Source organism: Trachinotus anak, unplaced genomic scaffold (genome assembly GCF_046630095.1).
Source record: "Trachinotus anak isolate AG129_WGS33_773 ecotype Australia unplaced genomic scaffold, CSIRO_AGI_Tana_v1 ptg000019l, whole genome shotgun sequence".
Classification (NCBI taxonomy): domain Eukaryota; kingdom Metazoa; phylum Chordata; class Actinopteri; order Carangiformes; family Carangidae; genus Trachinotus; species Trachinotus anak.
Window position 1 is genome coordinate 6,227,757 of NW_027273870.1, and position 22,978 is coordinate 6,250,734.

The window sequence follows — 22,978 nt, forward strand, 5'->3', positions numbered from 1 at the left end:
AACCAGTGGAATTTCATTCATTAAAATATAGGCTGTTAAAATAAAGCCTATAACACGTTTCCACACAGATAAATATCAAAAGTCCCAGTATACGAGCGCAGCCGTGAACGCAGCATGACCACCAGCAGCAGTGTGCTAGTTTCCCTCCAGCATCATGGACACGTGCTGCAGGGGAGCAACAGGCTCTGTGTGACCTTGAGATAGAAAACTGTATAAAACAAAAAACAGAGTAGACAGGCTTCTGAAAAGTCGTTACTTATGCCAGAGGGAGGTTATTGCTGCGAACAGTAGTAAGCACAGATGGATAAAGCTGACTAGTTGTTGGAATTAATAAATAAATGGGCCTATTAATAAGCTACCATACTATTATAGGCTACATACATATGCATCATGTTTTATAAGATGATCATAAACTGGGTGTGTAAAATTAGAATATGCAGAGTTGACTGCACTGAAGCTTGATTATTAATTATTGAGATTAATTTCATTACAACCACATATTGGATTATTTGATCATAACATCCATAAAAGATGTATAGCAGGTACTCCAGCAGACGCTTTACGGAGAATTTGGCAATAAATACAAAAATCTGAACAATTAATAATTATACTAAAGTCCGTTATTATTTTTTATATTTTTAATTATTATTATTATATTTTTAACTATGAACAATAACTGTCAAATAAATGTAAAGACACGATATTTCCCTCTAAAAGTGGAGTAGAAATATTCAAAGTACCTCAAAATTGTAGGCCTTCTTAATTAACCTACAGAAAATGTATCTTACCTACTTCAATTTCCATTTATGGTCAAAAGACACATAATTAACAGGTAGCAAATGTGTGGTTTCAGGTTATTAAACTGCACAGTACTGAAACAGTTACTACTGCTCCTCTAAACGTCATTTCCCATAGTCACCCTCTTCGTGTGCGCACGCAGAGCACGCCCTAGTGTGGCAGTGACAGAGGAGCCAATAGGAGACGACTGAACTGAGAGTAACACGTCATTCTAGTGTAGTGCAGAAGCCGGCTGATAGGGAGAGATCCCCTCACCGTCGTCTCTCTGTGCCCCTGAACATCCGTCGGCTCATTGCCTCCAAATGCTGTAATTTGTTTTGAATAGAATACACCCTTTCGCTCTTGTTTAAACCCGAGGCAAACCTGACATAAAAGGTAAGCACTTCGCTTAATTTTGCTCGAAAGTAGGCCGCCCGTCTCCCTGCGTCCATTTACGAAGGGGCAGGAAGTGGGTTAATGCTACATTCCGTTAGCTAACCCACCGGTAGCTGCACAACGTAGCGTTAGCTTCAAGAGGTTTGAGTGACAGGGCAGCGTAAAGACGACTGACAACGACGATTAACAAAACAACTTTCGTGAACGAGATTGGCGCGATTCTACGCGGAAGCCCGCACCGCGAAAAATTATCACGTTTGAACGATTTCAGGGCAGAAAAGCTGTTCAAGACCAACCTTCAGGGCGCATAAATGATGATACGTGGCCTGTAGCCTGTGTTGTAAACTAAGTAGGTAATCAGGTTGATGTACGGTGTACGTCTTTAAAAAATACAGAAGCCTTGCTGTGACTAAAGAAATTGATTTCCATAAAGATTTCCGTGGAGTGTGAGAGGGGATATCAATTTTTTACACGGAATACCTTATGTAATATCAGTAGCACACCTTCTTTATTAGAAATGGCCAGACAAAGGTCAAATTCCGTCATAAAACACTGAAAAAAGTGCAACGGGCAATCATGTTTTATTTTCCATGTAATTTCTTAAGGTGTCGTCTAGATATTGCTTGTTTGGTTTTATTCACTATGACATAAGACGAGAGAAGTAGCAGCATTGCTGAGGAAGCTGGAACTGCTGGGGAGGAATTTCTATTTTTGATAATAAATGTATGTAAGTGATTACTTAATTATCAAAGTAGTTGCAGATTATTATTAACTGTTGATGGACTAATCAATTAATCCACTAATCGTTTCAGCTCTGATTAGATTCATGATCACCCAAATAAAGTAACAGCTATTTGTTTGGCTTTAGTGGTTTTTAGCTACTGAGCTATTCAGTTCAACTACCTAACTGTCACCTGCAATGTCTAATCTCTCCCGTATTTACTTATTTACCTGTAATAAATCCACAATTAGGAACAATATTGAGCTGAAAATATCACGTTTCATCAAAATTAATCACAAACTCTTATGAGAAATGAAACCAAACATCTAGTTCTAGCCTGTGAGAGTTTGCTGCCTCTCCCTGTTTTATGTGGCAGTAAACTGAATGCCTTCGGATTGTTAACTGCTTATCAGACAGAAAAGATTGTTTGAGTACATCGCTTTGGGCTCTAGGAAGGTATCCCTCACAATTTCCACATTCTGTTATATTATACAAACTAAATGATAAGTTGGTTGATTAAATAAATACATGGTAGATGAATAGATCATCAAAATAATTAATATTTGCAGCCCTACCTGCTGCACAGTTGTCTGGCCTATAGTAGTTTAGAGCATATTTTACACCGCATCTTACACCTAGCTGATAACAAGAGAGTGATACTTGTTTTTGTCATCTTTCCAAATTCTTGTAATTCATCTGAAATACCGTTGTACTGTGTCCGTTTATTGTGGGGAGAAAAAGGGAGAGTGTACAGTTGCTACAACAGGATGCCTGGTGATGCTTTGCTCAAGGCTTCATTGATGTTTCACTGACATGCCAACAAGGGTGGAGCCTATAAATACCACTGTGATTCCTCTGCACTGTTCTCTAATTCATGAAAACATGCTGGTCTGGTTTCCCGATGACACATTTGTGCGTCATGCTTTCGAACAACTATGTCTTATTTTAGCACAGGAGAAAAAGGCGCACCTGTATAAAAAACAGGTGTTCAGTGCAGCCAGTGTGAGAAGTTAAACAGACACAAGCAGGAAGGAGACACTGTTAGAGTACCAGTTTCACAGACACGGTTCTTCCATCAGGCCAACAACCTCACCTGTGGTGTATTGGGCTTTCTTTCCATTGAAGCTCGGCGATGGCAACCTACCAGGAGTTTATCCAACAGAACGAAGACAGGGATGGGGTGAGATTCAGCTGGAACCTCTGGCCCTCCAGCCGTCTGGAAGCCACCAGGCTCGTGGTCCCCGTCTCGTGCCTCTTCACACCCCTCAAGGAGAGGCCTGACCTGCCACCCGTTCAGTACGAACCAGTTCTGTGCAGCCGGGCCAACTGCAAGGCAGTGCTTAACCCACTGTGGTGAGTCAAACAGAAATAAATATGCCCATATGGCCATGCTTACACACAGAGCTTTGTATGATTGAATTCTTTTTTTCAACTGCACCAACAGAAAATGACCTTTATATTGACTCTATCATAATCGTGCTTTCTTCTTTTACATGGGAGTTGTGTTTAAAAACCAACTATGCAGCTGTCCTTTTCCAGCCGTGTTCTTGACATTTCATTTTTGTTTCTGTATATTTGAATATTTTTTAACACATCAGCGTTTGGAAATGCTGACGTATTATAATGTGTTATAATGTATGCAAGAACTGCAAGTACACTTGTTCAACCCACTGTCCATCACAAGCACACTCCTGCCAATTAGATGCAAACCTTTAATTATCTCGATCCTTCTTGTTACAGTCAAGTCGACTTCAGAGCAAAAATATGGGCGTGCAACTTCTGCTTTCAGAGAAACCCTGTAAGTATTGATGTTCACAGCGAGATGAAGTCCTGATGCTTCTATTTAATATTAATTGTCACAGAACCTGAATAAACCTGAATATTTTCTCTGCAGTTCCCTCCTTCGTACGCAGGCATATCAGAAGTGAACCAGCCAGCTGAACTCATGCCACAGTTTTCTACCATTGAGTACATAGTACAGGTAAATACTACAAACATGTATGCACACTCTGACCTCAGCATGTACTGAAGATGTACTATGCAAAGGTGAATATTGATGATTTCCAACAACAACCTATGTAGGTGGAGAGTTGTTATTTTTAATTTTAAGCTTTGGATTTAATCAGTGAGTACAGTGTCACCCTGCATACTGCATACTGCAGTACTCGTTAAGGGTTCAGGGATGATTTGCCAAAGGATCATGATTCAAACACAAGTCTGCGGAAGAAATACAGTTATATACTTGGCAAATAAGGTGTTATTTGGCACATCAATGACAGGGGTTTATTGTAGTCATGTGGTTTCGATGAGTTAAATTATACAGTAGGCTATAAAAAAAAGATAAGTTTCGAAAGAGTCCGACTGCTATTGTGACTAACAAGTGTAACTTCATAAATAATGCATAAGGTTTTCAAAAGTAATATGAGCTGCTGATGATCAGATAGTGTCTCTACAAGAGCAAATGTTTTAGAAATGTATATTCAGCAAACAACAAAGCAAATATTAATTCAGCTTTGTTCCCCGTTTTTGTGTATTTCACAGAGAAGAATAAAAGATTCAAACCATAAATTGAATATGATAAAGTGTTTTGAAACAAGGTCTATGATTTCACCAGTCTGTAACATTCCTGTCCTGCTTCTTTACAGCGTGGACCTTCAGCTCCTCTGATCTTCCTCTATGTGGTGGACACATGTTTGGAGGAGGAGGACCTTCAGGCCCTCAAGGAGTCCCTGCAGATGTCCCTCAGCCTGCTGCCACCCAACGCCCTGGTGGGCCTAATCACATTCGGACGCATGGTCCAGGTTCACGAGCTCAGCTGTGAGGGGATTGCCAAGAGCTACGTGTTCAGGGGCACCAAGGACCTGTCCTCCAAACAGATCCAGGTGGGTTTGGGCGAAGGCATTGGGAGTCTAAGGAATAATTAAAATAAAGAGTTGGGTATCTGGTCACAAACTCTGCTGAGACGGCCTCAGGTTTCCTCCTGTGTTCTTCCAGGACATTTGTGGTTTTGAAATTTGTAGCTTATGTGAAAACGCCCTGTTCAACTTGTGTGTTTCAGGAGATGCTGGGTTTAACAAAACCAGCAGCATCAGGACAGCAAGGGCGCCCAATGGCCCCTCAGGATGCTTCAGCCTCTTGCAGGTATGGAGGAGCAGTAACACTTCTAATGTGTTGTGTCACTTACAGGTAGCTGTTTGTTTTTCTTGTCTAACTTGTGTGTCTATGTGTGTTCATATCCAGGTTCCTTCAGCCCGTGCACCGAGTCGATATGAATCTGACGGACTTGCTTGGTGAGCTTCAGAGAGACCCCTGGCCTGTCCCTCAGGGCAAACGTCCACTCCGCTCCACTGGTGTTGCACTGTCTGTTGCTGTCGGCCTGCTGGAGGTACAGCGCTCACACATACAGAAAAACAAATGATATCATACTTAAAGTGAATACAGATAATGCTGGACTGTGAACATGCTGTACTTCTCATGTGTGGTTTGACACAAGTTAACCTGGGTAGAAACACAAACACACACCCACACAGACATGTCCTGTACACACATGCCCTTGATGCAAAGGAAAGAGTAGTCATTCATTGAGATGCTTCACAGTAATCCGACCTTTAGCCTCTGATCGTGCCACATGTAACTGTTCTCAAACACACACTCACTGCCTGATAATTATCTGCTAAATAACAGTACATGTGTTTTGTCAGTTCAAAGGCTGGTTCTTTGTTTGCACTTTGTCTTTTCTCTCCGCCATCATTATCCTCTCTTCACCTACTGCTAATCTGCGCGGTTATATAACTGATCATTCCCCCGTTGTACTCTCCCTCAGCAGATAGGAAATAAGGCCTGATTTGAAAAAAAATTGATCAGAATAGATTTGTCAAGATGCATTTGACTTGATGAATGGGTGTATTACGCACAAAGCAGAACTGCAAAAAGCAGTTGGGATCCACTATCAGCGGGTTTATTTGTTTAATGGTCCTCTGTGAATGAGTACACTTTATGAATGAATCAGCGTTTACATGGAACTTGATATCAATCGTCACATTATGGTGAAAGCTCAGTCTAGCAGCTTTGTGACTATGTGGCCTCTTTCCAAATGTATTACTGTGTCTTGGACTCCTACACTGTGGACTTTGCTCTAAGTGTTGGCTGTCAGGTTCGCCCTTTGCTGAAACTTTATACACACAATCAGTTAAGATGGATTTGGCTTTTCTAGTTCAGTGTTAAAAACATCATTGTAAGGATGAAGAATCATTTCAAATGACTCTTTAGAATATTTCTGTATTATAATTAGATTTCACATCAAATAAATCTGTCCATACTCGCTGTTATAAGGCACATTTCAGTTATTTTTACTTGTCTTTAAAAGGTTCTGTGATAGATAACTGAGGCTGTATCTGTACAGGTGATCAGATCTCATTTCATGTTTCATGTTCATGTGTAACTATCACCCTCCACAACACTCCTTTTCAAAATGGGAAATTTGAGAACTAGGTCAGTAGTCCATTCATGCTCATTATTCACAGCCTACACAAGAGCTACAGGACAAAACTTACTGAGGGAGGATTTTTACCCATGAAAGCACCAGTTTATGAGCAGCACAGATGTGCAACAGAGGAATCTGTGTCAATTTAAAGTGCATACAGTGTATTAAAGTTGTCAAAAGCCTGCTATAATACATACACATACAATACAGAACAGGTGCAACAGTACTTATCCTTAACTGACCTCTTCTCCTCACCCACAGGGTACGTTCCCCAACACAGGGGCTCGTGTGATGCTGTTCTTTGGAGGGCCACCCACCCAGGGCCCTGGCATGGTGGTGGGCGACGAGCTGAAAACCCCCATCCGCTCCTGGCATGACATCCAGAAGGACAATGCTCGCTACCTGAAGAAAGCCACTAAGGTGAACAATTATGTGCATGCCCCTCTCATGGAGAATGTAGTGCAAAAATGTTCTTGTTATGATGAATCCATCTCTTACACTATGTACTGAGGGTATGTTCACTGCCATCAAGTTGTTTCATGTCTTCTGTCTGTTTTTTTTTTTGTATCACGCAGTATTATGAAGCCTTGGCCAACCGTTCAGCAGTAAACGGCCACAGTATCGATATCTACGCCTGTGCCCTGGACCAGACTGGACTGCTGGAGATGAAGTGCTTATCTAATCTCACCGGGTGAGTCAGCCATTAATGTTTTGGTCGAGGGTGTGGAATTATGTTTAGCTGTCTCTTTTGAGCATTGTTTAGCATCCTAATAATTAGTTGTGCTTTGTTATCAGGGGCCACATTGTGATGGGAGATTCCTTCAATACCTCCCTGTTCAAGCAAACCTTCCAGAGAGTCTTTAATAAGGACTACAATGGAGACTTCCGCATGGCCTTTGGAGGTGTTATGGAAGTCAAGGTAAAGAAGCAATTTACCAACATAGTAACTTTTCATGACTTGGTGTATTCAAGCTTTTAATGTGAAGTTATTATGTGAAGTTAAATTTACGCCCCGTCTTTTTCTGTCTGTGTAGACGTCAAGGGAGCTGAAGGTTTGCGGGGCCATTGGACCGTGTGTTTCACTCAACTCCAAAGGTTCCTGTGTTTCTGAAAATGTGGGTCACTGTCCCAGATAAACCTGGGAGATTCAGATTCTTTTTTCTCACAATAGGTAATTTGAGAGCTGTTATTTACTGGCATTCATCGCAATATGTTCTCTGCTTCTTGTAGGAGATGGGTATCGGCGGCACGGCCCAGTGGAAAGTGTGCAGTCTCAACCCCTCCACCACTTTGGGCATTTATTTTGAAGTGGTGAATCAGGTAAAGAACACTGGCTTAAACCTTAGCTTTTGAGTTGACAGGATTACAGTGTGCTGTTGGAAGTACAGTCGCTAATCATGTCAAACAAGTGAAGAGCTGTGATGAAGCCTTTGTTCATTACAAACAATGGCTTTTTGTGTGGTTTCTTCCTTGCAGCAGAAGGCCATTTATTCAGCCCATGCAAGAGAGGAATGATTGTCAGCTGTTGTCTTACGTTCTCCACTGTTTTGTGTGTGTGTGTGTGTGTGTGTGTGTGTGTGTGTGTGTGTGTGTGTGTGTGTGTGTGTGTGTAGCACAATGCACCAGTCCCTCAGGGTGGCCGAGGGGCAATCCAGTTCGTAACCCAGTACCAGCACTCCAACACACAGAGGAGGATACGGGTCACCACCATTGCCAGGAAGTAAGACCCTGGTTTTATTGTTGGTATAGACACTGTTTAGTGATTTATGACAACCAAGAAAATACCTGAATATGTATTTTATTTATAAGGCACAAGCCACAAGCTAATTCCTTTTGCTGAAACGATTGTCAGGAGTGAATACTCACTTCATGAACCGGTTACAATGAGTCTGGCATTTAAGTGACAGCCAGGATCAATATTAGCCTGACTAGAAAGGATGTTTACATTCCTGCATTTTAGAATGACGCCTCCAGAAACCTGTGTGCATGTGCGTCAATCTCACCACACCCACGCTCACCTGCGCCTCTGTGGTTCTTTTTCTCTTTTCTCCCTCTCTCTCTTTCTCTCTCTCTCTTTTTCTTGTTCTTTTTGTCCCTACCCAGCTGGGCAGATGCGCAGTCCCAGATTCAGCACATCGAGTCGTCATTCGACCAAGAAGCGGCTGCCGTGCTCATGGCTCGTCTGGGAGTCTTCAGAGCCGAGTCCGAGGAGGGACCGGATGTCTTGCGCTGGCTGGACAGGCAGCTCATCCGCCTGGTGAGTGACACTCCCTTACAGGAACTGCTCCCTGCCTGTACTTTGTGGCAAGAGGAACAGCACATAGTTGGCCTTACTAGGATTGTGCAGTATAAATAGTTAATTCATGATCATTTAAAACATTGTTCTGTAGTTGTTTGTGTATTATGTAATTGCTGCGTCATGTAAGTTTTGTTGTACAGTATGTTCAGTGTGCAAACAATGTTTTGTCTCTCTTGGTTACAGTGTCAAAAGTTTGGCCAGTTCAATAAAGATGATCCTTCATCCTTCAAACTGTCAGAGTCTCTGTCTCTCTACCCACAGGTAAACCTGCCTCATTGTGGAAAAACATGAATGTAAAAAAAAAAAAAAAACCTTTGGCAGATTTTTGATAATATGACAATGATTATTCATTTTTATAACTTTTTTTTTTTAAATTCCTCTCCGGTCCTCCTGCAGTTTATGTTCCACCTGCGGCGGTCACCCTTCCTGCAGGTGTTCAACAACAGCCCAGATGAGTCGTCCTATTACAGGCACCACTTTGTCAGACAGGACCTCACCCAGTCCCTGATCATGGTCCAGCCCATCCTTTACTCATACTCCTTCCATGGACCACCAGAGGTCAGCCTCACACCCTCCACACCACAGTTGTCAGTGTTGGATGAGTCCAACTTTACCTCCCCAGAAGCTTCCCCACAGTGTCTGTGAATGAAATGTTCACTCATTTTTTTTGGTGCTGGAATTTTTCTTAACTGTGTCCTGGATGTATTTGTTCTTCACAGCCCGTGCTCCTGGACAGCAGCAGTATCCTGCCAGATCGAATCCTGCTGATGGACACTTTCTTCCAGCTGGTTATCTACCATGGAGAGGTGAGACAGCAGACCCCTGACTAATAATGCATCTGTTCATTTAGATTACCAGCAGATCAGGCTAAACAAATCATTTGGTGATACAGCAGTCACTTTCCTCTTTATTTCCAGACCATCGCCCAGTGGCGAAAGGCGGGATACCAGGAAATGGCAGAGTATGAGAACTTCAAACAGCTGCTGCAGGCTCCTCTGGACGACGCCCAGGAGATCCTGCAGACGCGCTTCCCCATGCCACGCTACGTCGACACAGAGCATGGAGGCTCACAGGCTCGCTTCCTGCTCTCCAAGGTCAACCCATCACAGACCCACAACAACCTCTACGCCTGGGGACAGGTACAGTACAGCTACAACTTCTTATTTTCATATAGATTGTTTTTAGTTGTCAGATTCTTAATGAATTCTTTTGGGTTTTTGTTTTTCAATTTACTCAATGAAAGGTTGCGTTTAAATATGTAAAGGTATAAAGTTTTCTCCAGACTATCTACATAAGATCAGTTTCAGTGGATTATCATTTGTCTGCCTCCTCATACCACTTCAGTGGGCTGAAGTTATGTACAACCTCCTACAGAGCTCTCATTACCACATATAAGTAAGAAACTATGTACAACAGTTTCAGGAATGTCTCATTTCCTCTTTTGTGAAATCCATGGATTGTCTAAACCCTGGATGAAAAACAATCTGCACTGACAGAAAACACAGGTTATTGTCAGAGGTTAGCTAACCTCTGACAATAATTGGGGAAGACTGAAAGCTGAAAATAGCTTTAATCTCTTATTTCACAAGTTAAGGAAGAGCTGAACAATAACCTGCAAATACATCTCTGGCAGCCTGAAAATGAGATTATCAAAAGAACAAGGTCTTGCATAAACTAATCATAGTGTTAGATTCACTGAAGTGATCATCGGATCAGAATTATGTCATGGAAAGAAATGTTTGTAAAGTGAGAAAATCACTCAACCACTATTTTTATCCTCCCTGTGCATCGACAGGAGACAGGAGCGCCAATCCTCACTGACGACGTCAGCTTGCAGGTCTTCATGGACCACTTGAAGAAACTGGCTGTTTCCAGCTCTGCATAAACCTCTCTATTTCACCACGAAGACGGAAGGAGTGATATGACATTCCTGCTCTGATACTGGGATCCATTAACATTTCCCCTGTTTTTTGTAAAGGAGCCAAACCCAGAGAGTCTACCATATGTGCTTGTTTCATTTCTTTTTTTTTTTTTTTTGTGCTCTGTCTTAAGTCATATGTGATATTTCCACAACGTAAAAGGAACAGAAAAAGGGAGACAATAGCACATTCCTAATAAGACAACAAGTGTCACTTCTACTCATTTTCTTTAACTTGTTATTTATAAGAAAAGGCTCCAATACTGTCCTCATGAAAGCAATATCTCTATTTCTACTATGTATTTGATATCACCTCTGACATGCAGAATGATTAGACTAAAAATTTAATTTGTTTTCTTTTGTTTGTTTATCCTAAAATGTGCATCTACTGCATCAGGCGTGGTTGAAGGTGCTGTTTAATAGGAGGCTCATGTATTTGCTTTGTCTATAGCTAAAGATGACGTCTAGGATTTTTCTCGTCAATAAATTATAATGGTACCTCTAATGCTGGTTGAGAAATGTTCACACACAGGGCTAATCGATCTTCACACTGATGCTTTGTTAATCACTGTTTATTTGACAAAAGAAGAAAAAAAATCCTACATGGATTATAACTTAAGTGTTTTCCAAGAAAATTCCCTCTGAATAATGAGGATTAATGTTCTGAAGAATGGAAGTCGATCACATCAACTGAACTGAGACTGACTCTGATTTCAATGACGAACATTGACATTTATTTTTAACTTTAACTTCATAGGGTGTTCTATATAGCATAGTCCACTGATCCTGTCTCGTTCACCATCTGGTATTTTGCACCCGATGACTGCCCGAGTGTCTTTGTAATCAAACTTTAATATACTGTGCGACTGTATAAAAGAGACAGTTGTGTGATTTAGATCCTGTCTGGATACTTAATGCTGTCCATATACATATATATTAAAAAAAAAAACTGGAAACAGAATCCGTCTCTATTGTCTGTCCTCACACCAGCGTGCACATCCTATTTTTTTTTTAGGTCACTATACATGTGAGTGATTTGAATTTGTTGCATACAAACAACAGACGTCCAGTTCTGCTGAGATGTAATAAGTGGAGTTTCACATGGAAGTCAGATGTTACCAGAGATGCTCAGTTCATCCAGCAGAAGCACAGGCCTTCCTCTCACTGTCTAATATTGCAGTTTTGAATGATTTCGTGCCAGCGCGTGCGACAGAATGGCGCGCAGCATGTTGCGACAACAGTAGGTGACATGGACGTGTCCTCTGCGCAGATTGGAAGCGACACTCTCCCTAAACAATTGTCTTTTTCCCATTCGTCACTACTGTACATAAAGCTCACATGGCACGCAATCCCAATCATAAAACCACTCACACAACATCTACTGTCACTGTAAGCTGATTTCAGAGCACCCAGACAGTATGATTTCGAGGATCAGTGAGCGGCAGATTATGAAGACTAATCCGTTGGGGCTATCTGTTTAGAGGCAAATTCTTCTCTTCGCAGCTTTATGCGGAAGTTGCTGAAAAACAAATGAAGTCTGTGTCTATCAAGAGCTTAGGCCTTACAATGTTGTGCTCTGAAGCCACATATGCTCAAAAGGTATTCACGGCCAAATAAAAAAGAGGCAGTGCAATGGTTCTTAATCTCTTTTGACATGGATACTCACGCACAATACCAAAATCTCCTTTTTATCCATGTGTTTTTCAGTTGAGAGTGGTGCTGTTGTGTGTGAGTTGAGCCTTTCTGTGCGTGGATATGAAATGATCCCATAAAGGGAAAATAATCATATCTTCATGTTAATCTGTTATATCCTGGGCAATCTTGACACAGCTGTGCATGTTCGATGCAATTCAGAGGAACAAAAGGACATTAAAAACTTCTCTCGACCCGCTATTTTTTTTTCTTCAGGCCATTCATGATGCTCATGTCCATGTGATTCCCAGGCTTAGGCAAAGCTGTAAGGAAATGTGTTGTCTTATTATCTCCTATCAAATCCTAACAGATCAGTTCTAGTCCAGCAGCCAGAGAAATCCATTCTGGCTTCTGTCCCGGATAACTTATGTAAGATTTATATATAAAATATGTCATAGCATGTTTATATAACTACAACTGACACAATACTGTGACACATATGATAAATAATGTAGCTCTGTTTATCTCCGTGATTAAGATTATAGGGCCTAAAACCAAGGTTTGAATGTATATTAAAAATATGTGTCTGAATAAATGTGAAGAGTTTTAATCCCAAATATCACTGCCTCAGACATGAGTTAATAGTCACCCCAGTAAAAAAACAAACTCCGTAGGACCATTGTTTTATATCCATCCATCCATCATCTGAACCGGGTCGCAGGGGGGCTGGTGCCAATCCCAGCTGACACTGGGCGAGGGCGGGGTACACCCTGGACAGGTCGCCAGTTTATCACAGGGCTGACATATACAGACAAGCAACCATTCACGCTCGCAGTCACACACACACACCTACGGGCAATTTATGGGCAACCTCATGTGCATGTCTTTGGACTGTGGGAGGACGCTGGAGTACCCGGGGAGAGCCCACGCAGACACGGGGAGAACATGCAAACTCCACACAGAAACGCCCCAGGCCCAGAACCTGTGTCACCTCCATCCTCTTATAATCATTCTATAATAATATTTACATTGATAGATCTGAAGGCATAAAGTGTGACTCATAAATAAAGAAAATGAACACGGAAAAAGACGCAAGCACAGAAAAAACTGAATTTCAGCCAAACAAGCTGTGTGAACACTGACATATCATCAACTTTTAAGTTGACATGAACCTCGAAATTTGGAGTCATGACTTTTTTTCAGCAGCAAGTTGCTGACTGTGTCTGTCTGGCATTTAGTCCAAAGCACAGTGTACAGTTAAACATTTTTTGATAAAAACTGCCGTCCACTTCACAGCGGTGAAATGAACCAAAACAATAAAGCTGCAGACACGAAAACCAAAATAATAATATTGATAAACTGAAAAAGGATAAAAGGCTCCATAAAGCTGAGGGGAGCTGTGTTTTCATAAGAGCAGGCACTTTCATACACATAGTCATTTTATGCTGTGTTTTTATAAAAAAAATATTAATAATTGCAGCTTTAATTAAATCAAAAATGACCCATTCATTCTTAACCAGATGTGCAGTGTTTAGACATCCTGTGAGCCTTGGCTCATTGGTAAGACTTGGACCTTAACAAGTCAAAAACTGGCAGAGAGCTTAAACTAAGACTGTAGCTTGAAAGTAAGATGATCATAATCTGCTCTACTTATTGCAGCGCTGAGATCTAGAAATACCAGTAAATATCAATTTCTTGCATTTAATTATATATTCTGATATCATTTAGTGGTTTTTAGCATATGATGACCTACAGTGTTGCAAGTGTGTGTTGTGTATATGGTAGAACTGCTTCTTCTGGAATTTGTGCATGCTGAATTACTCTCCCACTATGGACTTTGGTGGATGCGTGAACATTCATTTCCCCACACTGCAGCAAGGGACTTAAAGTGTGTTAACTTGAGAGCAGGGATTAACTTCTTGTTATTGCCACAAACTCTGGAGACAGCCTCTCACCATCCACATAAACGTCATAAGCAGTGCTTACCAGGCTGTAGCCAAGTATTCTGACTTTCAATATGCTGCTGATATTCAATAAGACTCTTGATCAAATTTGTTATTACTGTCCATATAAGCCTTTATAATATAGAGCATAATAATTGAAGTGGGTGATTTAATCCTGTATAACCGCAACAGCATGTTTACCTTTCACTCCTCGATCACTGTTGTGTGCAACACCCTGCCAAGGTGGTAATTACCTGCAGCATCACCAGCAGCTTCTTCAGCAGTATCTGGGGCACTTTGGTGGAGAGCCTTGGCCTGATCTGTCGGTTTTCAGAGTCATGTTGAAGTGCAGCTAAGCCTCTGGGGCTGAACATGAAGGCACTCCGCTGAGGTAACAGAGATGTCAGGCCTATCTGGCCTCATTTACTCTTGGCTTGTAAACAGCGTTTGCCAAGAGGCTCAAACGATTTGTATTTTTAGCTCATTCTCACGAAGAATCGCGGTCCTCATGGGAAAGGACTTTGAAATGCCAACACTTGTTGTCTCAGTGCTCCAGCACAGTTCAGATCCAGAGGACGTCCACTGCAGACTTTTCAGCGTTTTGGAATCATCTCGACTTTTCACAGTGTAGAGAGCTCCGCAGACCACCATCAGTCAGTACGAAATATGGGACAAAAAACTGGACAACATGCAGTACATATTTTTGCAAGCAGGTTTGTTATAGAAATTACTCACCCTGATGATGTCATCATGGTTATCATGAGACTGAGCTTGAGAATGAAAATTCTTAGCAGAAAGCATGACTAACAAACTGGGGGAGTGGGGCTGAAAGAGGTGGGCGTTTGGGATGAATTTAGTGTGTAATTAAAGTCACTATTTGTTGCATTATGGGAGGTGTAGGAGCTAAAGTCTGACCTATAGCAACTAAAAGTCAGGATATGTGGACATCTGCTTCCATTATTTTTTTTTAAATCTGCCTCTTGTGACTTCAATGACTTCAAGAACATTTATTATATTTATTTAAAAAAAATGCTGAAGTAGCAGTTTTTTCTTAATTTCTGAAATTATGCAGTAAAATCCGGCGGAGGATATATTCCTGCTGAGGTTTCACTGTGAGCTGTTCTAAATGAAAAAGTTGTAACTTTTGTGCTGCACATCTCCAGGCTGATGGTCACTGCAGCTGATGCACTGTTGTAAGCGACTGAGGAGAGAGAGAGAGAGGGAGAGAGAGAGAGAGCATCACAAGAAAACCCCACGCTGGCTGCAAGCTGAGAGGTCAAATCCTTTGACAACGTGACGTGACTTCCCACAGGCCGGACGCGTGTGAGCGAGTGTGTCCAGTCCCGTGACGGGAAAGTGACACTCGGGCACCGAGCTGAGCTCACCGCGCATCCACGGAGACGCTCGGGGTCCGTGGGGGGCCCCCGCGGGACCCTCTTCTCGCCCCGCGTGTTTGGGGATTAGCCGGGGCTCGCGCGCCCGTCCCACTCCGCTCCTCCGCGCGCCGCCGCCTCCCACGTCACGGACAATGAAGACGACTCGCAGGTGCCGGACCCTCCTGTCTGTGGGCTTGAACTTCTTCGCCCTGTTTTTCTCCATCACCGCGTTCATCACGACCTACTGGTGCGTGGGGACGCAGAGGGTGCCCAAGCCCAAGTGCAGCAGGCTGCGGACGCACCAGTGCATCGACTACGGGGTGAATGAGACGGACCCCAACAAGGTGGTGTACAGCTGGGAGACCGGGGACGACAGGTTCCTGTTCCGCCAGTTCCACACCGGCATCTGGTTCTCATGCGAGGAGAACATCGACGACGAAAGTAAGAGGAGGAAGTGAGTGTGTGTGTGTGTGTGTGTGTGTGTGTGTGTGTGTGTGTGTGTGTGTTACAGCTACAGGTCACTGTCAGACTCAGGTGTTTGATGCTTGAGGAGGCATTTCGCTCTTAATACTGCTGTCGCGTCTCAACTGCGGTCAGTCATCATGGCTTTATGAACTTGTAATCCTGCGTGAACGCTATAGGATGTTGAGTCTCTTTCAATAAAATGTTCAGGGAAATAGTTTTGATCAGGAACTGAGGGGGGAAGCTTTAATAGTCGCACATTTGCATTTTATCGTTAAAATAACGATTAAAATGCCTGTTTATTAGTACTTTTAATTTGAAAACCAATCCCCAAAAAAAAAACAAAAACGTATGAATCTATTTGGGGCTTCCTAAATTTAAAATATGGCTGCATTGTTTTCTTTATATGGCACAGCTTCTATCTTTCGTTTTGTCTGATACAACATAGATTATCATTGTCATCCTCATCACACTTTATTTCATCAGACAGCAGGTTGTTGTCTGATAACCAGTGGCTCAACCATTCAAATCTTCACCTCTTAAAGTCAAAAATCAAAAATAAATCAAATTAAAGTCATTTTCCTCCTTCACTTGTCATCATGGAAGACTTGGTTTAATAGAGATTAGTCGCTCTTTTTGAGATATTCCATTTCATGACAACTGCAGGATAATCACGTCCATTTAATACCAGTCTGGATAAGTTGCTTTATCTGGTTTTATCTGGCATGAAATGCAAAGCAAACAGCAGCATATGGGAGCTTCAGTTTAAAGTAGGCCTGAATGATGAGCAAAAAAAATCATAATGTGATTATATTAGCAGATGTGATATGAGTCACAATTTCATATGGTCATTAATTAATTTCACTGACAAAATCATTTAAAATGAAGGTGATGTGGTTTTTGCTGGGGCTTGTAACCAACAAGCATGTTCCTTTAGGTCTGGAGAATATGGTTTTTTGGCGGGGGCATCGAGCACCAAATGCTTCACTTGTGGTCCATTGTGATACATTTTACTTTTATCCAAAAATTGCACTCACTTGGCCATATTGCGATTTTGATAATATTCCGATTAATTGCTCAGCCTTAGTTTAAAGACAGTAAAAGAAGGAAAGAAGGGGAGCGCTCACTCCACATTCAATATTGTTCTCAGACCAGAGCTTTAAGTGGGTGGCTGTGCAGCACTTGATAGGGGCAAAATGTGATTGCCTCATAGCTCATAGGAGGAAAACCATGAATGATGTGTGCACAAGCTCTATAGAAAATGAATTTGAGCACATTGGAGTAAAGATTTAATAACAAGTGAGTCAAGGAGGGAGGTGACTTGCAAAGGTAACGTGCATCAGAAATGGTCCTGGTCGTGAGAAGTTCAGGTGTCATCAGGTCAGAATAGTCCTCTCCTCTCGTTGCCTCACTGCAACTTGATCAGGAATTACTCCAGCATCCATCTCCAAACTCAAACAACACCTTTCTGATATAAGCCTAATACTCTAATGCATTTTTTGTTACAATGCTAAGAAATAAAAATGAACCACACATTGAGATTACTGAAGAAGGAATTGCTAGCACATGTCTATCTCATCAAGTGGCAGTACGATGGAGGGTGTGTGTGTGTGTGTGTGTGTGTGTGGGGTGAGGGGTGCGGGGGGTGGGCTGAGAGAGCTTGAGTTAATAAGGATTATGTAACAGGGGCCTTGATGAGTTTTTCCTCAAAACAGCTGTTGCCACCCTCCTTCTACCTGATTAAAGTGTTCCACTTACAACAAATCCAGCGACACTCAACAGATGAGGGCAAACGTCACATCTGCAGCAATGTGCCGTGTCAAGGGTCAGATTTTATATCCTGTTTGTTAAATGAACACTTTGTCATCACATATCACAGTGTGTTCAAGGTTTGGCAGGCATGATTGTTATTACAGTACTGTTTTTTTGTTTGTTTGTTTGTTTTTTTACAGAATAATAACTATTCTATTTTATCACTAATTTCCTATTCATGTACCTGTTTTTCAATTTGAGGAGAGCCAGATGTTGAGCGACCTTGGCTGCACAGCATCTGGTGACATTGAATCAGAAGCTGCATTTATGATATATACCTCCTATTTCACTTTCATTTTATTCATTTTTTGAACTTATGAACTCTATTTTCATGTTGCCCGGATTCACCTGGTCGGAGGTCACAGTCTGTCTGAGCTGATCCTGTGAAACACACCTGGACAGAAACTGTGAATTGAAGCCTGTGTCAGTTCAGCACTAAGCATTTCTTTATTCAGTTTTGTTTGTTAATCCTTGACTGGTTCCCTCTGACCTTTTCCTCCGATCCTTTCTACCAACACGTGGCTCACTTATTTCTAACCAGCATTTCTAAACAGAATTCAACATAAAGCGCTGACCGAAGATGCCACTGCTAACGTGCTGTGTTAAGTCACAACGATATGTTGTGTTTTTGTCGTAGGTGAGAGATGCCGAAGTTTCATAGATTTGGCTCCTGCATCAGAGAAAGGTGAGTGACCACTGCTCATCATCAGCAGGTCTAACCATAATAAAGAAGTTCTTCAAAAGCATGTCTTTTTCTCTCCAAATAAATTGATCATCCTTTTGAAATTTCCAATCTTCACTTGAGGTACAGTCTCTAAAGCCTTAAACACTGTATACATGTTCCTTAATAATTTAATCTTTTCATGTGGTCACAATATCAAAAGTGAACTAAAATCCAAACAGGATCACTGCTGTGATGCACTGTTAACACTTCCTCAGTATCATTTTTAGTCTGCCACTTCCCAACTTTTCAAATCAGCAAGTAGTCCACTTTTAGTTCTGGAATTATTCATTATGAAGCCATGGGGACACAGAGGAAGCCATTCACATTCAGTGTCAAGTTTTAGGATTTTCAGCTGTGTTGACTCTGTCCTTTGGGAAATGCTCATTTCCCGCCAATCTGTGAAGTGTCAGAATGACTGAATAACAAGCGTGAAGGAGAGGCAGAGATATTTTTGTGTAGCCAGATTACATTTGGCTTGATTTGTTGGGAAGCTGAGTAAGGCTTGGAGAAGGCTGGAAGGCTCAGCTGAAATTCAGCCTCTCTCCATTTGGAAATGTGACCAGCAGCCTGTATTAGCTGCATGAGGAACCACTGAGTTGTCAGATAAATCGTATTAGTGTCTGTTTTAAGGCTAATATTGAACATGCAAACTGAAGACCTATGTGGGCTGACAATGACGCTGCTTTAAAAAATAAAAGGTAATATCACACTGTAAATTAAAATTTTGTGTTAAGTCTTTTTTTATTTTAAAGCAGGTCTAGGTGCTATATTACTATTGTAAAAGACTCAAAGCGCTCAGTCCACAGAGAAATGCACACAGCCCATATTCAGAAACTGAGCCTGAAAATGAGTTGTCAGGATTTCCGTAACTTTGTGATGTCACAACAAAGCAGTCACCGCCCCAAGAGAGGTTCTGAGCCTCTCTTCTGATTGGCTCACTGATCTGCTGTTACTAGAGCTGTAACATCAGAGAAGCCTGGGAGAGGAGGTGTAAAACTACAGTATATTGAGATGGTTTTTTGTACTTCAAAATACAATTATATCTTCTTATTGATATCAAAACTTCAAATAAAACACTTATGGGACCTTCAGTGTTTGATTTAATGTAACGTAATCACAATTAAATGTCCCCGTTTTGCAGGGATGCTGTGGCTGTCACTGGTTTCTGAGATGTTGTACATTGTTCTACTGGTGGTGGGCTTCAGCCTCATGTGTTTAGAGCTGGTCCACTCCAGCAACGTCATTGATGGACTCAAGCTCAATGCCTTCGCTGCCGTCTTCACTGTGCTCTCAGGTAGTCTGAGTTTATGTGTTATTAATGCAAATGTTACTGCGACCGTTTGTTTTTATTGCCTGTAATGCACTATATACTATATATTCAGGCGTTTGTGATTCCATTTTCCATGCCTGGTTATGTGGTTTGATAAAGGGCACAACAGTGTATGGCACAACACATTACATCCCACCTCATGAGGAGAAGGGAAAGATAGCAAAACCAATGTCATTTGCTTTTAAGATTAATTTAGAAGATGAAGTGAGCTCTCACTGAAAATTGCATTCTGTCTCAAACCAAGGAGCCAGATCTTCCGTTTCCATTCAACAATCTGCAATAAATCAAAAGTAAATTGAAAATCTATGACGTAGGAATAACAGAACGAGTCATGGTGACAAGTCATAAGGTGAAGAAATGTTGTTCCTTTTTTTCAGTGGCTGATGAGATGAAATCACAGAGAGTTCTAGTAGAATTGAAGATGATTTGTTTTGCAGAGCTTGTCCAAAAAAAAAAGAAAGACTCAGAACATTTAAGAATGAACAAGCACAAATTATTTGATTGGAGATTTAAGACTATAAAGATTCAAATTGCATTATTCCAGCGTTTACATGTATGCACATTTGTGTGCACATGAAACAAAAAAGCTGCAGGTCTTTGCTTGGGGAAGCAAATCAGCCTCATTCTGCAGAATACTTGTGCATATTTTGTTTTTGAACCGCAGCAAGCTAAATAACCATATACTGTCCGTATGATTTCAGGTCTTCTGGGTATGGTGGCTCATGTGATGTACACACAGGTCTTCCAGGTCACCGTCAGCCTCGGCCCACCTGACTGGAGGCCCTACAACTGGGACTACGGCTGGTCCTTCTGGTATGACAGAACTCAGAGATCATACTCATGTTTGCTTTTGTTCAGGAGTGTCTTATGAAGCACATGGGATGCATTCAGAGAGGTATAGAAATTAAATCAAGTCAACTCACCTATTAGGAAACCAGATGAGGAATTCCTTTCCACATGTAGCAGCCCCAAATAGTCGGTCGTGGCTATGCTCTCACCTCTCTCCAGCATCACTGTCTCTAATGAAAAAAGCCCAAAGCTCTCATGTTATGGTAGGATTAGGCTTTGGTGTCCAAAGCCCCAGTGCAGGCGTGATTGGAATTGCATAAGAGGATAATATTTAACTCCTTTACAATGTGCAGAGTATGCTGAAAATTCATTTTGGAGGCTAACAATTCTTGACCTTTTGCTGGCGTTAACTAACCTGCGTGAAAAATACATGAGACGATGATTTGATTCTCTGTACTTTCATCTGGCCCAGTGTGTTGAGGAGGGAGGAGGGACTTAAAGCGATTGACACTCATCTCACTAACCACAGTGTCAAAACATGGAGGGGAAAAATGCCAAAATGCAATTTGGATTTACACGGGTGTTTCCCTGCTTTTTTTCCCCCACTCTGTTCCTTTCAGCATGGCCTGGGCGTCCTTCACCTGCTGCATGGGCGCCTCAGTCACCACCCTCAACTCGTACACAAAGACTGTCATCGAGTTCAGGCACAAGCGCAAGACCTTCGAGCAGAGCATCCGGGAGGAGCACGCCAGGGAGGCTTTCGGATACTTCCGAGAACGCTCTGTTCACTCCATCTCTAAATCTGTGGAGGTTTATTCGAGCCAGACCCTGAAAAGCGGCAGGAAAACTCCCATACCTGCTGACTCTCTGGACCTGAGTGACATTGCAGCATCTTTAGGGGAAGAACAGTGCTGAATGTGATGGGACTGTAGGTGGTGGCATTACTCTCGGTGTGGCAGCTTGTTGGACAGAGGTGTTGTTGTCCCTCTCTACGGTACAGGATGAATGCTCTAGAGGATCGTTGGCTCCATCTGATACATTTCGACACTGCCTTAAGAAACAGGTCACAGAGATTCAAAAATTGGGCAATTGAGCTGACAACTGGAAAACGTGGACATGATCTGATCTCATGGATGAAGGTGTTTCTCAGTGTAACCTACCACAATGCAGATTTAAAAGAAAAGCTTCAGCATGCCCTCATAAACACAGTGAGGGTCTCTCAGATGCTAATAGCCTTATTAAACATGGTTCAGTCAATCAATAAATCAATGCAAATGATTTTCTAATCACAAAGACAGGGTGACAGTTTAACTGCTGTTCACAAAATGTGAAATAAAGCCACAAATACCATAAATGATGTGCCTAGATACAATAAATTGTAAATAGGTGTGCAGTATGTTTGTTCACAGAATGGTTGCTGAAAATCGTGTAATATTTTACTTTTGAATGTTCACATCAGTTACTTTTAATGTGTCACAAAGTCCACGTGACCATTTGCAACACACCTGCATTCATGAAACTTTTGTAGCATGAAGGTTCATATGAACCCTTGTATTGGCATGTTTAGAATGATCAACAGTAAGTCTAATATCACACATTTCCAGTATAGCATGTAATTTTTATTTAATGTTTCTGCTTTGGTTAGAGGAAAATAAAAACTCAAGACCATCAAAATGTCCCTGAGTATTTCAGACAAATATAGCGGATATTAAAGCCCTCCCAGTCAAAAATGTGTTTTCATTTTAGCTTCTTCCGAAGATTTCATTTCCACTGGCTGTGGGGGGTCATGACCCCTCACTTTTCAGAAATGGATCTCTGTCTTTAGCAGATGTTTGTACCTGTGGCCTGAATGCAGGCAGTGGCAGAAGAAGTATGATCCTTTCCAAAAGATAAAGTAGCAAAAATTGCAAAAATTAGAAAAGAAGTATCCTGTGCAGGAAAATGGAACAATAACAATTACCTCATCATACTATTACGCAAACAGCATTTTAATATTGTAGTTGCCAAAGTGGAGCTGATTCCAGTTATTTTATATACTATTCTGTGGGTTAATGTACAATATCACAACTTAACATATTTGTATCATAGATTTGATACTATGAGTTTTTTAGGAGGAAAGTTTCTCAGTGCTCACCTAAAATCTCACTTCAAGACATGTAAGAACAAGCAGCATCATAACTTCGGAAGCCAATCATGGTGCAATATGCAGCTCACACGAGTGAGACGTGGAGACTTGAAAAGTCATGTGCACTTTCGCTGAAAATCGGCTCAGGAGACATCAGGTGTCCAGTAGTTAAACAATTCTTTTTGTTTGTT

The 22,978-nt window shown here is 41.6% G+C and overlaps 2 protein-coding genes across 3 annotated transcripts; both read left to right on the top strand.

The window, feature by feature from the left end:
• The first annotated feature begins 1,006 nt into the window (after positions 1-1,006).
• On the top strand, positions 1,007-11,555 carry sec23b (SEC23 homolog B, coat complex II component). Of its 2 annotated transcripts, none has more exons than XM_071504565.1 (19): positions 1,007-1,173; positions 3,020-3,247; positions 3,635-3,692; positions 3,789-3,875; positions 4,540-4,776; positions 4,953-5,035; positions 5,135-5,279; positions 6,639-6,797; positions 6,953-7,068; positions 7,173-7,296; positions 7,412-7,492; positions 7,608-7,697; positions 7,991-8,097; positions 8,481-8,634; positions 8,860-8,937; positions 9,073-9,234; positions 9,396-9,482; positions 9,594-9,815; positions 10,472-11,555. In XM_071504565.1, the coding sequence occupies exons 2-19, from the start codon at positions 3,027-3,029 to the stop codon at positions 10,559-10,561; spliced, it is 2,301 nt and encodes a 766-aa protein (XP_071360666.1). In that variant the 5' UTR covers positions 1,007-1,173; positions 3,020-3,026; the 3' UTR covers positions 10,562-11,555. The 2 variants fall into 2 exon arrangements, with proteins under 2 accessions (XP_071360666.1, XP_071360667.1); XM_071504566.1 differs by having other exon boundaries at positions 1,035-1,173; positions 2,974-3,247.
• Positions 11,556-15,332: 3,777 nt separating this feature from the next.
• Positions 15,333-22,336, top strand: LOC139637085 (germ cell-specific gene 1-like protein). The gene is made up of 5 exons (XM_071505609.1): positions 15,333-15,986; positions 18,457-18,504; positions 19,685-19,837; positions 20,575-20,686; positions 21,283-22,336. The coding sequence occupies exons 1-5, from the start codon at positions 15,698-15,700 to the stop codon at positions 21,575-21,577; spliced, it is 897 nt and encodes a 298-aa protein (XP_071361710.1). The 5' UTR covers positions 15,333-15,697; the 3' UTR covers positions 21,578-22,336.
• Positions 22,337-22,978: the final 642 nt, after the last annotated feature.

Bases quoted from the DNA above. Each gene is read 5' to 3' on its own strand.
- LOC139637085 (XM_071505609.1), top strand. From the start codon at position 15,698: ATGAAGACGACTCGCAGGTGCCGGACCCTCCTGTCTGTGGGCTTGAAC. The intron at 15,987-18,456 runs GTAAGAGGAGGA...TTTTTGTCGTAG, and splicing joins GGAGAACATCGACGACGAAA to GTGAGAGATGCCGAAGTTTC. The intron at 19,838-20,574 runs GTAGTCTGAGTT...GTATGATTTCAG, and splicing joins CGTCTTCACTGTGCTCTCAG to GTCTTCTGGGTATGGTGGCT.
- sec23b (XM_071504565.1), top strand. From the start codon at position 3,027: ATGGCAACCTACCAGGAGTTTATCCAACAGAACGAAGACAGGGATGGG. The intron at 3,876-4,539 runs GTAAATACTACA...GCTTCTTTACAG, and splicing joins CCATTGAGTACATAGTACAG to CGTGGACCTTCAGCTCCTCT. The intron at 7,069-7,172 runs GTGAGTCAGCCA...CTTTGTTATCAG, and splicing joins TGCTTATCTAATCTCACCGG to GGGCCACATTGTGATGGGAG.